This window comes from Cyprinodon tularosa, unplaced genomic scaffold (assembly GCF_016077235.1).
Source record: "Cyprinodon tularosa strain WSP-4 unplaced genomic scaffold, ASM1607723v1 ctg3, whole genome shotgun sequence".
Classification (NCBI taxonomy): domain Eukaryota; kingdom Metazoa; phylum Chordata; class Actinopteri; order Cyprinodontiformes; family Cyprinodontidae; genus Cyprinodon; species Cyprinodon tularosa.
Genome location: NW_024039007.1, coordinates 1,991,757 through 2,006,711, shown reverse-complemented (window position 1 = coordinate 2,006,711; position 14,955 = coordinate 1,991,757). Strand labels below are relative to the sequence as shown.

The 14,955-nt window shown below is 37.9% G+C and overlaps 1 protein-coding gene across 2 annotated transcripts in view; it reads left to right on the top strand.

The window, feature by feature from the left end:
* Nucleotides 1-14,955, top strand: part of arel1 (apoptosis resistant E3 ubiquitin protein ligase 1) — a 21,714-nt gene extending 6,759 nt beyond the window's left edge. For both annotated transcript variants that reach the window (XM_038291437.1, XM_038291438.1), the window contains exons 9-22: nucleotides 1,841-2,021; nucleotides 2,101-2,345; nucleotides 2,437-2,514; nucleotides 2,587-2,728; nucleotides 2,821-2,942; nucleotides 3,062-3,137; nucleotides 4,458-4,567; nucleotides 4,670-4,849; nucleotides 5,118-5,240; nucleotides 8,251-8,380; nucleotides 8,473-8,531; nucleotides 8,624-8,713; nucleotides 8,809-8,984; nucleotides 12,951-14,955. In XM_038291437.1, coding sequence (XP_038147365.1) covers nucleotides 1,841-2,021; nucleotides 2,101-2,345; nucleotides 2,437-2,514; nucleotides 2,587-2,728; nucleotides 2,821-2,942; nucleotides 3,062-3,137; nucleotides 4,458-4,567; nucleotides 4,670-4,849; nucleotides 5,118-5,240; nucleotides 8,251-8,380; nucleotides 8,473-8,531; nucleotides 8,624-8,713; nucleotides 8,809-8,984; nucleotides 12,951-13,053 — 1,815 coding nt within the window. In that variant the 3' untranslated portion in view covers nucleotides 13,054-14,955. The remainder of the gene's footprint in view (nucleotides 1-1,840; nucleotides 2,022-2,100; nucleotides 2,346-2,436; nucleotides 2,515-2,586; nucleotides 2,729-2,820; nucleotides 2,943-3,061; nucleotides 3,138-4,457; nucleotides 4,568-4,669; nucleotides 4,850-5,117; nucleotides 5,241-8,250; nucleotides 8,381-8,472; nucleotides 8,532-8,623; nucleotides 8,714-8,808; nucleotides 8,985-12,950) is intronic.

Sequence of the window (14,955 nt, the reverse complement as noted above, 5' to 3'; positions counted from 1 at the left end):
CTGATAATCTTTCCCTCTTCATCATTCTGCATTCATACAGTTCTTGCCTTATTCAGGTTCCCTCTAAATGACTTGGTTATTTTTTTTATGAGGAACTTGCATATGTCCAAACTTGATGAACAAACACTCCATAGCCTAAAATTCGCTTTAAAAATCTGGTTGTATTATGGAAATGACTTTTATCCTATAGCCACAAGACTAGGTGTAATAATTAGGCACATGTAACCCAACCTCATAAAACGTATCGTACCCTTGCTATTCAGCCGTAAATCACTGCATTTGTTTCAGTAATATTCAAAGCGAATGCACTAATGTTAGAGTAACCTACCCAACTTTACATTCGCAGGAATATCAGTGCAGAAAAATCTTAAGATGCTGTTGTGATATTTTCTCTTCTTTACTTTGTTTATATATCAACCGCAGTCTATCTCTTTTAAACATTTGATTTTCTTTTGAAGAAATCATATTTAACATATATTCATATGAGTTTTTGTGGTGTCCGACCACAAGTGGCTAAATAAGCACATACATTGGGAGCAGGGTTATTGATCCTTTAGATTTTGACTGACAATTTACATGCATAAAAGGAAGAAATGTATAGATTTGAATTGTCCGATTAATCATCATATCTACAATCACAATATCTAGTTTTTCTAAAAATTAAGCAGTTACAACAAAGATTCTCAAATTTTTCATAGTGTGTTGGTCTGCTAAATGCTATGTTTATGTGTTACCCTCTCATAATAGTCCTGAAAAAGTTTCATCAACTAAAAGTTTTGGTCATAGTTAAAGGTATAGTGAAGGATGTTTTTTTTTCCGGGTCTATTATCAAAATAAGTTTTCCTCCTAATTGTCAATCATTCTGGTGATATATTTAAGTAAGGCCGTCCTACGTGCTCGTCCCCATTTTCACTTACCGGTGGAGAGTCTGACATAGTGGAAAAACTGCAAATCTTCTTTTAGGAAAGTAAGATTGGCAAACACTTTTAAACACAGCCTGCACGAGGAGAAACGGGCTCTCGCATGCATTTAATAGGTGTTCCCTATCTGGAGTGGGTACAGGGTTGTGCATGTGCATTTATTTATTTTTTTTTTTAGTAGAGATGGTGGGTCTTTTCAAAAATATGCAAATAATCCTCCACTATACCTTTAATGTTGACAAAAACGACACTGCTTTCATTAACTAATTAGTTAGCTGGGTCTCCTAATGTCTTGTGGGGGAAATTTCTTTTTAAATATGACCCCTTTGCAGGATTACAACTGGACCATTTCATGTGAATTTCTGAACAGTCTTCTGTGAGCTGTTCAGTGCTTAAAAATGATAGTATTACTTAACCTTGTCATAAAGCTCTCCAGATCTTTACCCCAGACCCATCTTTGTTCCTTAGTTTTGACAATGCTGTTTCCTTAGTAATGTACTCAAACAAACCTCTGAGTGTCTCATTCAACAGCTGTATTTATAAATAGATTAAATGGCACACTTCAGGAGTGTCAGAATCATATGAGCTAGAAAAAAAATAGCACGCTACACTTTTCAGTTTGGTAGTTTTAATAATATTCAAAAACATGTAATTTCCTTTTCGTTTAATTATTAACGTGTCCTTTTTGTAAAATATTAATAAAAAAGACCAAAGCTGGTTCTTGTAATCTGACAAAACATGATTAAGATACAGGGATTAGAGCAGGGGTATGCACTTTTTCTTCTAGCATCAATAAAAGAAGTGAAAGTTTGGATTTATTTTTATCACTGTTAATATTCTACCAGCTCTATGGTGTTACAGCTCATTAAACTCGCTACTGTTCATTTACTGTATTCATACTGATCTTTTTTTTTTCCCAGCTTGGCACAGTGGATGATGACAGTTCAGATAATTTCTACTCCAAGTCAGTCTCACTCAACAAGCAGCAGTGCCAGGTTTTGTTGAGACTCATCCTGAGAAAGACGGGCTGTTTCAGGGCCCGGATCTCTTATAATGATCAGCCACTCAGCAACGGGGAGTTTGACATTATTGTTCTCAGTGGTGAGCTTCCTCTGTACTCTGAACAAAATCTCTTTACTACTCTGTCTTCTGAGCCTAACACCCACATATGTTACTACAGAGAATGAAAAGGCCTCCGTGGAGAAGAACGTGTCCACTCCGGGCATTAGCATCTATTTTGAGGCGTATCTCTACAGTAGTGGTAACTACAGCAATTCCTCCTGGCAGTTACCAGCCTCCTCTCTGTTAGCTCCTCAGAGGAGGCCCTCTATGGGCGAGGAAGACGAGGAGCATGACTCTCCTGTGGAGGGTCAACCAGAGAAAGTGAAGAAACCAAAAAAGGTCTACTGTTACATATCGCCAAAGGTGAGTGCTGTATCCTAATAGTGAACTCTAGTTTTTACACTATTTGTTATAAGATATGTTTGAGTATTGATTTTGGTCGTCTGTCGAACAGCAACTATCTATAAAGGAGTTCTACCTGAAAATTATTCCATGGCGCCTTTTCACCTTTCGAGTATGTCCAGGAACCAAGGTAGGCAAAATAAAGGAAACCTCATATAAGGGTTATTATGGATGTAGGTCTCATGGTAGCCTTTCTTTGCAGTTTACCTATTATGGTCCAGATCCAGTTCATAAGTATTTAACTCTTGTTGTGGATGACGGCATCCAGCCTCCCGTGGAGCTCAGCTGCAAAGACAGAAACATCATGGCTGCCACCTTCATTCGCTTTCTGCACAAAAACATTGGTTTGTCTCACTCTGATAAGGATGTTATTGCTTTAAAATGGATATTAAATGAAGAGTTAAGCAATTAAAACATGTTTTTGTTTTGTCTACAGGAGGCTCTGAAACCTTTCAAGATAAGGTAAACTTCTTTCAACGTGAACTCAGGCACATTCACTCCAAGAAACCTCGCACCAAAACCTGCCTAAAAATCACTCGACATGCTATTCTAGAATCAGTGAGTGCTTTTTTTTAATTTTCTTTGTATATAAAAACAAAAGAAATAATATAAAGTTATAATACCAGCAACTTTGTAAACCTGTGATGAATCTTTTTCTCGTCTGATTTTTTTTGCAGTCACTAAAGGCAACAAGAAACTTCTCTGTGTCAGACTGGAGTAAGAACTTTGAAGTTGTGTTCCAGGATGAAGAAGGTAGTAAAATGAATTGATAAATAGATAATTTAAATATTTTACAAAAGTGTTCATAGCTCCTAATGTTTTTTAACATTAAAAGCCGTTCCTTGAGTGTTTCTTATTTGGATTGTAAGTGATAGACCATCACAAGGTTAAAGGAGCTCATAGCCTGGAAGTGTAAGGAAGCTGATTCAGGATTTTTATGTTTTACAAGTTAACATCTAAAACATATGGCCTAGATGGTTTTAAGCCTTCATCATTCTCACTGTCCTAATTCATTTTTTTTTACTACCAGTAGCTCTCTGAAATTCACTTGGTTGAAGATGTGGTATAAACACAGCTGCTTTGTGAAGGCCTGTGAAGTCCTTTGGATGGCATTCATAAAAAAACACCAACATGAAGACCCGAAGTAGCAGCAGTCAGTTCAGGGATAAAATGTGGAGAAAAAATAGTATTCGAGGCTAAATATACAGCTAAGAAAGCAACAGTGGAAACAGTCACTGAGAGGAAGTTATTTTCAATTAAAAATGCATTGATGTCAGTTAACACAGCAGACATGTGCGTCACAGTGTTAGCAGCACCATGCTGTATGTAGTTCAGCTGGGATAGTATCGCTGGTAAGAGGCGACTTAAATGATACGGCATCCTGAAGAGCTTTAAAGACTTTAGACTTGCTTGGAGGTTGACAAACCAGCACAGCCCTACAACCAGAACTGTATGATTTAAATCAAAGGTCACAAAATTGCCTTTAATCTGTGACCAGCAGTGTTTCACTCAGTTATCCTTAAAACATTTCGACAACTATCAAGGACTCTATATAAATTTTGGCAGCTCAGGAAAGAGCAAAAGTATATTTGCCTCTGATTTAAGCCTGTGGTTGCCATGACTCCGATGAGTGAGGCATGTTTAGATGATGACACATTGATGGCCCAGTTAAAGTCCAGAGCTATTTTTAAATAAGTTTGTGGTAACACTTAAAATGTGACATTTCTGGTGACTTTTCTAGTTATGAGTGATCTTAAAATATAGTGCAAATTAGAATAGGCAACTTTTTAACTCTAGATGTGCACAGTTGAAAGAAATTCTAAAAGGGGTAAAAAGTTAAATAAATAAATTGAAAACAATTTAGCCATTTTTTTAGTTTCACCTTTATGGGCTTCTTTGTGTTGGCTTGAGAAATGAATCCCAATAAAATATACTGAAGTTTATGCTCATGACTATACGAAGAACGAAACATTCAAGGGGTATGAATACTTTTGCAAGGTGTAGCGTGTTTGTTTTTGTTTGTGCTGTTAAAGTAAGTCACCAACTTGACAAACACATGGCTTCCTTCATCAGCTCTCGACTGGGGAGGCCCTCGCAGGGAGTGGTTTGAGCTCATCTGTAAGACCCTTTTTGACACGTCAAACCAGCTGTTTACTCGCTTCAGTGAAAACAACCAGGGCCTTGTGAGTAATTGCTTTGGAATATTTCCACATTAAGACATTTTCTGCCCTAGTTGAGCATTAAAAGGCTTTAGAAGCTACAAAGAAACCATGCTTTGTTTTCAGGTGCACCCAAATGCTGACAGGCCGCCTCACCTGCGCCTGAAGATGTACGAGTTTGCTGGTCGCATCGTCGGTAAATGTTTGTATGAATCTGCTTTGGGCGGATCCTACAAACAGCTGGTCCGAGCTCGCTTTACACGTTCCTTCCTGGCTCAGATCATTGGCCTAAGGATGAACTACAAGGTAGGAAGGTCGCTGCTTTTGTTGTTTATACTTCCCTGTCATCTGGGATGTCTCATCACTTTAGCATATTTCACAAAGCCAGGAAACGTAATCTGGTTCTTGAGATTATTTATAGAAAGCCAGTCACCATGTTGTGCTGTTTATATATCCTGCTGTGTTTCAGATGCTCCCCACCCAGTTATCTTATTATCCATTTTTGGAGAAGATCACATAAGTTTGTTTAAAAATTTCATTTTTATGTGTTTTCATTTTGTTTTTCCACATGTAGTACTTTGAGACAGATGATCAGGAGTTCTACAAAACTAAAGTCTGCTTCATCCTAAACAATGACGTGAGTGAAATGGACCTGGTGTTTGCTGAGGAGAAGTACAAGTCAGGCCAGCTGGAAAAGGTGAGGCAACGCTTTGGAAAGGAAGCCCCCTTTTAATCTTAGGTGCAATTTCATCGTAGAAAAAAGCAGTTCACCAGATAAAATAAACCAGATTGCTTGTTTGACAGTGATCTTTTACTTCAGAGGCGGAAAGTTGTAGATTCATACAGTGGAATTTCTCATTTCTCATTACAAAAACAGTTTTAGTCTAAAATTTACTATTAAGTTATAATGTTGAATTTACAAACATCTAGCTGCAATTAATTATTTTATTAAAAAACACATAAATCAGCAGTGTCTATCTGCTCTTACTGTTCATCTTGCCATAAATGGTACCATATTAAAAAAAAAATTTGTTACATGGATCTAAAGCCAAGAGATGAAATTACTTAATGTAAAACACAACAAGTCCTGTCACATCAAATGTGACGTAAGACCGCTGTTTTTTTGTTTTTATTATATATAGATATATTATTTTTATTTATTTTTTTGATCTGAAGCTCTGCCCTCCAAAATGTACTAATTATTATGGAGGAAGTACGTGAATCTGCCTTCACGATCAGTCAGCATAATAAGGTGAGGAAAACAATTTAAATGGAGAATGAGATTCTGAATTGCATTAAATCACATAAAGTGATGTTATTTAATAATTCCTGTAACAGGCATAACAATTAGGCATAACTTTATTTCTTTGGTAAAGTAAATACCACCAAGTTGTTTTTATCATGGCAGCTATTGGTGGGGAGTGGGAGCATTTTGTCATTAATGACAATGTTTTGGAAGCAAAAGATAATGATAGGCCTCCAAATTTTGATAGCCAAAGGGCTGAATTAGATGATCTCCATAACTGCAGGCCTATTTAAAAAAGTTTTTTTTTAATCTTCCTGGTCTGCAGTGATTCGTATCTATCAGAAGTGGCCCATTAAAGGGAGAAATTGTGAACTAGCAACAGAATCATTGATGCATGAGGAGAGTGAATGCAATCCTGTATCGTCTAATCCAACAGATTAACTCCTGTAGCTTAGACTGATGAAGACATTAATCCAAACTCTGGCAAGAAAGGTGTGAGAATATACAGTGCATCAGGGTTTGCTCCTTAATGGACTTGATAAGCATTCTCATCAATATGTCCATTCTGATCACCATCCATTGCCAAAAACGCCAACAATAAATTAATGTGTGGATCTGCACTACACATCAAAAGATGGACGAGATCTGGTCCTTATTTATCATTATTGATTTACACCAATTACTATTCTAGATTGTAACAGACCATGAACGTTCTTGTATTCAAACAGTATTCCTGATGTCTAAAGCATCTTTAAGCTGGATAAAATACTCGGAAATGATTAATTTAAGGAGCACAACCTAAACCCTCCAGAAAAAGGGACGGATCCACGGCTTCCCCAGATTGAAATCTAAGGCTTCGGCTGCTAATTTATAGGTGCTTGAATGGGTCAGGGCTGTTCAGGCGGCAAAAGGTGAAGCAGACTGTGTTTTTCTGATTGGTTTGTTTGTTGTCTAATGTTGCATCCCTTGTGCTGTAGAGTCTTTGAACACAGATCATGATCACCCTGTATGTTATTGTCAGCTGTATAGGAAGACAAAGCTATGGCAAAGTTGATACTTAAAGACTAGTTGTCTTTCATTAAAATAAATAATATGAAAGCAGCCATGGTTGCTATGAGGAAAATGGGGCCACATTAGCTGCAGAAGAGATGCTGGCACTGAGAGAAGCACCAAGTTCTAACCAGTACAGGTACTAGGCCTTTAATTTCCAGGTTTAGCGCCCTGAAACGACCCAGCAACACTAGCCTAGCTAGCCAGACTGGCTGCAATCCATACACAGCGTTTCAGCGTGGGAAGACTCAGGCTCTATGTTTGTAAAACTGACTGGGCCAGCATGTAGGGCTGTAGTTTATGCTTCCACCAGAATCATCCAAATTGTAACAGCGCTTTTCTAACTAACAGCCAGAATTGCAGCTGCAACGGAGCAACGTTTTAATGTGGCCTTTCATTATGTCTTCAATGAGCTGATATAGCTTTAACATTTCAATAACTTGTTAATTTTTTTTAAGATACTAAGAAAATATAAGATTGTAAAAAGATGTATCAACATTTTGCATTTAAGATTTAGGGGGAAAAAATTGTCTGTCAATATGCTCCATCCAGGACTCCTCAAGTTGGAAAGTTTGAGTTTCACCTGGTTTAATTTAGTAAAAAGTTTTGTTTAAAGTATCTTTGGCTATTATAAATCGAAAAAAAATAAACCAAAGATTTGCAAAATAATTGGTTCGTTGCAGCCCGAGTTTAATTATTCTTAAGGTATTTCCTTTATAGTTTTAAACATTGCACAGCGCTTGTGAAACTTATCTGAGAAAGGTGCATAAACCTTACTTAATTTTAGAACTTATTTTGTGCTTAAATTCCATTGTGTACTGAAAATGAGAGGAGGGTGCAAGTAAAGTCTCTTAGATCGTCATAAAGGTTGACCATTGGCTCCTTCAACGTAACAGTTGAACATAGAAAAATCTGTATGTGTAAAATATGGTCTTATAAAGGAGGGTATAACTACTGTTATTGCTTATAATCATTATTTAACATGCTAAATGTTCAGACCTCCAAAGAATGTTATTAAAGTGCAGAAGGAAAGACATGGGGAGGGAGCTTTTTATAGGTCAGAAATTCTTCTGTTTACTGTTTTCCCCAAAATTAAATAGTCTATTATTATGTATATTATCCCTGCTGCATAAAGGATGTTTTTAAATACATTTACCTGCTTAGTTGTGCATCTATTTGACAACTCTGTATGATGGAGAACCTACATTCAGTGCTGTGAAAACATAATTTTTACGGTCCCAAGTGCAACCGGTTTTGCACTGCCCTTGGATCCGGATGATGTTTACAATTATGTTTTCAACAAATCCTGGTGAGAACTGTGCGCTGATAGGTGTATTAAATCCTGCAGAAAAAGTTGTGTTTTTATGAGACTTTTTAATTAATCCTACCCTTTGTCATGCTCTGATTGCAGGTGGTGGAGCTGATTTCAGGGGGAGCTCAGATCGCTGTCACCAATGACAACAAGATGCATTACCTTAACCTTCTTGCTCAGTACAGACTAGCCAGCCAGGTCAGGGATGAGGTGGAACATTTCCTGAAAGGTAAGACAAGATCGTACTTTCTGTACGAGCTGCCTTCATTGAACTTTTCAGTCAGGCCTGTGTCTGTGATGTAACTTCTTAATTCACTGCAGGTTTGAATGAACTGGTTCCAGAGAATCTGTTGGCCATATTTGATGAGAATGAGTTGGAGGTAGGTTTGTAATGTTTTGGGATAAAATCCCAGCATTTCTTTTCTCAGTGGTCATCAGGTAATCATGTATGTTTGGCTTTTTATCCACCCAGTTGTTGATGTGTGGAACGGGGGATATAAACGTCCAAGACTTCAAAGCCCATGCGGTTATTGTCGGAGGATCATGGTACTTTAGAGAGAAGGTACGTTAAGGAACTTCTCTCTCCAGTATTATGTTGCAGTAGGAGGGTGCCGTCTGAGAAAGTCATTTATTTTTTCCTGTTTCTTTTGACCACAGGTCATGAAGTGGTTCTGGGCAGTGGTGTCCAGTTTCACTCAGGAAGAGCTGGCTCGTCTGTTGCAGTTCACCACTGGCTCCTCTCAGCTTCCCCCTGGAGGATTCAACACACTCTGCCCCTCATTCCAGATTATTGCAGCCCCTACACATAGCACATTACCCACTGCACATACCTGGTGAGTAAAGACGTATAAAAAGATGAACTAGCCGTGTGTCTGTTTGATATTGTAGCATCTTTAGTGTATATCCACCGTACAGTAGGTACAACGTATTCACCGTGATAGTATAAGCTACTTTTTCAGGTAATACTATCTAGAGATATATCTTGTTACTTTAAAATGTGCATGTACAGTGGGGCAAAAAAGTATTTAGTCAGCCACCAATAGTGCAAGTTCTCCCACTTAAAAAGATGAGAGAGGCCGGTAATTTTCATCATAGATATACCTCAACTATGAGAGACAAAATGAGAAAAAAAAAATCCAGAAAATCACATTGTCTGATTTTTAAAGAAATTATTTGCAAAATATGGTGGAAAATAAGTATTTGGTCAATAACAAAAGTTCATCTCAATACTTTGTTATATACCCTTTGTTGGCAATGACAGAGATCAAACGTTTTCTGTAAGTCTTCACAAGGTTTTCACACACTGTTGCTGGTATTTTGGCCCATTCCTCCATGCAGATCTCCTCTAGAGCAGTGATGTTCTGGGGCTGTCGCTGGGCAACACGGACTTTCAACTCCCTCCAAAGATTTTCTATGGGGTTGAGATCTGGAGACTGGCTAGGCCACTCCAAGACCTTGAAATGCTTCTTACGAAGCCACTCCTTCGTTACCCGGGCGGTGTGTTTGGGATCATTGTCATGCTGAAAGACCCAGCCACGTTTCATCTTCAATGCCCTTGCTGATGCAAGGAGGTTTTCACTCAAAATTTGACGATACATGGCCCCATTCATTCTTTCCTTCAGACCGATCAGTTGTCCTGGTCCCTTAGCAGAAAAACCGACCCAAAGCATGATGTTTCCACCCCCATGCTTCACTGTAGGTATGGTGTTCTTTGGATGCAACTCAGCATTCTCTCTCCTCCAAACACGTCGAGTAGAGTTTTGACCAAAAAGTTCTATTTTGGTTTCATCTGACCATATGATATTCTCCCAGTCATCGTCTGGATCATCCAAATGCTCTCTAGCAAACTTGAGACGGGCCTTGACATGTACTGGCATAAGCAGGGGGACACGTCTGGCAGTGCAGGATTTGAGTCCCTGGCGGCGTAGTGTGTTACTGATGGTAGCCTTTGTTACTTTGGTCCCAGCTCTCTGCAGGTCATTCACTAGGTCCCCCTGTGTGGTTCTGGGATTTTTACCCACCGTTCTTGTGATCATTTTGACCCCACGGGGTGAGATCTTGCGTGGAGCCCCAGATCGAGGAAGATTATCAGTGGTCTTGTATGTTTTCCATTTTCTAATAATTTATCCCACAGTTGATTTCTTCACACCAAGCTGTTTACCTATTGCAGATTCAGACTTCCCAGCCTGGTGCAGGTCTATAATTTTGTTTCGGGTGTCCTTTGACAGCTCTCTAGTTTTGGCCATGGTGGAGTTTAGAGTGTGACTGTTTGAGGTTGTGGACAGGTGTCTTTTATACTGATAACAGGTTCAAACAGGTGCCATTAATGAAGGTAACGAGTGGAGGACAGAGGAGCCTCTTACAGAAGAAGTTACAGGTCTGTGAGAGCCAGAAATCTTGCTTGTTTGTAACTGACCAAATACTTATTTTCCACCATATTTTGCAAATAAATTCTTTAAAAATCAGACAATGTGATTTTCTGGATTTTTTTTTTTCTCATTTTGTCTCTCATAGTTGAGGTATATCTATGATGAAAATTACCAGCCTCTCTCATCTTTTTGAGTGGGAGAACTTGCACTATTGGTGGCTGACTAAATACTTTTTTGCCCCACTGTATGTATCTATGTGTCAGGCTGCTTCAACAAAATGCTTAAAGAATCTTATTTTAGTTTGGTTTTTGGAGTCCAAAGACTAACTTGTCTGAAAAATATACCACAAATGTATCATTGCGGTATATCACAGCATGCAAAATCCTTATCCGATAGAACAGCCCGGAATGCTATAAATGTTAAGTTTAGTGCATTTAGGCTCTCTCTCCGTAGTATATTTGGACACGCTTGTTGTATAATGCACGATAAAACCTTTTAGCTTTCTCCCTAAGGTGGTCAGAAACTACAACCAACTTTTATTGTTGCCAAAACGGCATACTTTTTATTGAAGTACTTTCTTCAATAAAACCTTCGCTTTGAGATAAAGATAGAAATAAAGCTTTGATTTACCACCAGCTGTATATATATTTGCCTTTAACCAATATTATTGCTCATTACACGTTTCGCTAATATTTTGCAGCCCTAGTTTGATTCTCCCGTGTCCAAAAGTCAAGAAGCCAGATTTGAATAGCTTAAAAAATAGAGGAAATGGTCAGGGACTGGAGTCTAAATACTGAGAGAGGCCTGGAAAAATAATCAGGACTGTTCTTGAAGAATGCATTCTGGCACTTTGGAAGCAAATCATAAAGAAGTTGGTTAGGGGTTTTTTTAAGGCTCAAATTTTTTTTACAAAACAAAAAAAAAGTTGAATGAAAATTTCTAAAGACAGGGTTTCTATATGCTGCATGATCTTTTCTTTTTGGTGGACTCATACTTGTTCCTACATCCTATGTAGACTTGATACAAAGCATGCCATGTGGCCTGTGCCAAAGCAGACATCTCAGGATTACATTTTAATAAGCAGGGAAGGAAAACTGTATTGGGACTAGATTTTGTCTTAGGAAGTTGTACGTCTTGAAAGTTCATAATTATGAAACCATTTTAGATTTAACAAAAATAATCTATGTATGTCCTAATGGATTAATTCTCTGAATTTCTGCATAAAGAATTTGTTAGAGAAGCATTCATACTTCTTAATTCAGTGTATTATTTAGGATTAGATTTGATGGAGCACAAAGTGATGCTTATTTGTAAAGTTTTAAATAACATGCAGCATTTTCAGGTTTGTTTTAAAAATAAAAGTCAGAAAAGTTCAGGTTTACATTATTATTTAGCTCCCTTTGTTCTAATACTCCTTACTTACTAATACCTCATATGCAGGTTTGAGCAAAAGTATCTTTTAAGACTGCTGATGAAGATTCTCAGTCATCCAGGTCATAGTGATTCTGTAAAAGTAAAAAAAATAATCCACTGGACTTGGTTTCCAAGATTTGAAGACGTTTTGCCACCTCTCCGGGAAGCTTTCTCAATTCAAATGTCTGGATCCGCAGTTTGAGTCTATATATTCACAAGGCCGGTGAACAATACCTCCTTCACGACCGACCCTTAACAATCATGGACAGGTTTCAGGTATTACAGGAGACAATCCCCCCCTATAACGACAATCCCCTCCTTTAACGACCGACCTTCAGAATCATAGACAGGTTTCAGATATTACAGGCTAACAACGGAACCAAACGACGGTTTCAATTTGCATGATTCCAAGCAATAAAAGGCCTTGTCTATATATAGACTCAAACTCACTGCGGATCCAGACATTTGCATTGAGAAAGCTTTCTGGAGAGGTGGCAAAACGTTTTAAAATCTTGGAAACCAAGTCCAGTGGATATTTTTGAACAGATGGATTGTTGCATTACATCCCTGTAGAGAAGGGAAAGCAGTAGCAGAGCTACGGTGAAAAGCCTCCGATCAAACATGATTTTTATGTTTGAACGATTAAGTCAAAGTCAAGATTTTAAAATCTTTGGCATGTGTGGAAAATTGCTGCTTAGAGGTTGTCCTTCTAGTCTGACCAATTTTTAAGCTGAATTATACCACCAAAGGCTGGACTGCGTAACTAACCTGATTTCAACTCCATGTTACTTATTATTATTCCTATTATTGTTTTTGTTTTATGATGGTATGATTTGTATGATTGTCCTTATTTTTACACAATTTACTCATTCAGTTATTCTTTTTAAATATAACACCCAGCAAAATACATTGAAATTTGGAGTTTTAAGCTTTCAGAATATGGAAAGCTAAAGCAGTATGAATCTCTAAGACAATATGTTGATTGTTAACATCATCTGGTTCTGTGACTGTCTCCAGTTTTAACCAGCTGTGCCTCCCTACATACGACTCCTACGAGGAACTGCACAAGATGCTGAAGCTGGCTATCAGCGAGGGCAGCGAGGGCTTCGGCATGCTTTGACTCCTTCATCTCTCATCACTGTGGTTCCCCTCATTCACATAAAGACCAGCACTTCTTCACAGTCCAGGTTTCCCGTTTCCTGCATTAATTTCCACCCAACAGCCCCAACATGTTGGCGGTCCCTATATCTCTCTGTCACCTGTTCAGGATGTCCCCTTAAACTGAATAAAAATAAATGGGACTCGAGTCATATGAACCTGGATGCTACTATTTGTAAATACCATTTAAACTAGAAATAGAAACTTGTGGCCTCGTAAAAAGAAATGTGACATCGGAATCATTTCTGCTTTCCAGAGTTTGCTTTAGCTTTATGCGCTTTGAAAGACATAAGAACAAAGGCCTTGAGTTATATTGTATAATAATGGCTTCTTTTGCATTTTGCAAACGGAGGAACACTTTAAGTGCAACAGCAGCCTCACCATGCTGTGGGTGACACATCTGCAGCACTTTGGCCTTAAACCATCAGGGACTGATGTGTTTTTATGTAAATATATAAGCTCATTGCTTAAGTTCAAGCACTTGTATAGATTAATATGTACAGAGATTTTCTTTTGACTGTGTTCTTTAAGGAGAAGGGATTTGGTCATTGCTGCATGCATGGTAGGGTTATAATTTTTTGTTTTGACTTTTTTGCCTGCCATAGGTGATAAAGGGGTTTTAAAGTAAGCCAAGTAGTTTCTGTTACCTGTTTTTACCTTATGAAGTTTTGGGAAAATGTATTTTTTGACCCATTTTATCTTTAATACCCTGCCTTATATATTCCCCTGCCTCTGATTGTAACCAGATAGGTGCTTTGGTTAGATAATAGGTCACACTAATAGGAAATAAATTAAGGAAGTTAGTCATCAGCCCCTATATAAGACAATTTATATATATACATGTTTTTATTTTATATTTTATTTGTCATGTCTTTATGGTTTCTCTCAGGATGTCCTCTTCCACCTATGCATCTACAGCTCTGTACATGTCTACCTTCACTTTTCAATCTATAGCCCTATGCTTCCTCTTTCTGGCTAATTTATTGGAGAGCGTTGTACTTTTTGGGAATATATATATTTTTTTCTGTTAAGTTATTGTGAAACTATTTATTTCAAATGCTTTGAGGGTTTTCTGTGCTCTAAGCCAACAGATGTTCTCTGTTTTATTTCTGTGCATAGTTGTTTAAACATTTTTTTCTGTTAATTGTTTACATGATCATTAGTCATTTTGTATTTATATACCTATAGGGGTGTTTGTAGAGCATTAAGTCCACAAGAGGATTGCTTTTTTTTTTTTTTTTCTGCATATACCCCACAAAAACACTTTGAATGCAGTTTTACTCTTTGCTGGCTTTGGTTTCAGCTTTGCCGCTCAGAGATTTGGCTTTTCAGACAGTGAGAACATTAAGAGTGGCTTCGTTAGCCGGCGCTCTGCCGTGTTAAGAGGTTTGTAACAGTATTTACAGATTTGTTCTGCTTTGGAATGTGCAATGTTTGACCTGATGTACTGAGGGAAGTGCTGAAATGTGAATATTTCATCAGGGTGACATTTCAGGACGATTACCAATGACTGCGATCGTGTTTATCTGTGAGGATGAGAGGTTTAAGCATTAGTTGTCGTATAAATCTTCTAAACAGATAATAAAATGAAGGAGGTTTACTTTCTTGTTTTATGTTTGTGTTTTTCTTTTCCAAAACATCAACCAGTCGACGTAATGGTTGAATGTTTTTCTGAGTTGAGCCTGAGCGTGACTTTTACTGATGTACATATTGTGAAATATTTGCTCATATTTTTGTGGGGGGAGGGCGGGGGTGTCCTGCTTTTTTCCCTTTTTTAATGATGAGCCTCTGCGGATGAATGTGTGAAGATTATCTTGACTGCAGGTCCCTCATGTATTGGAATAAAAATATTGGGATAAACTCG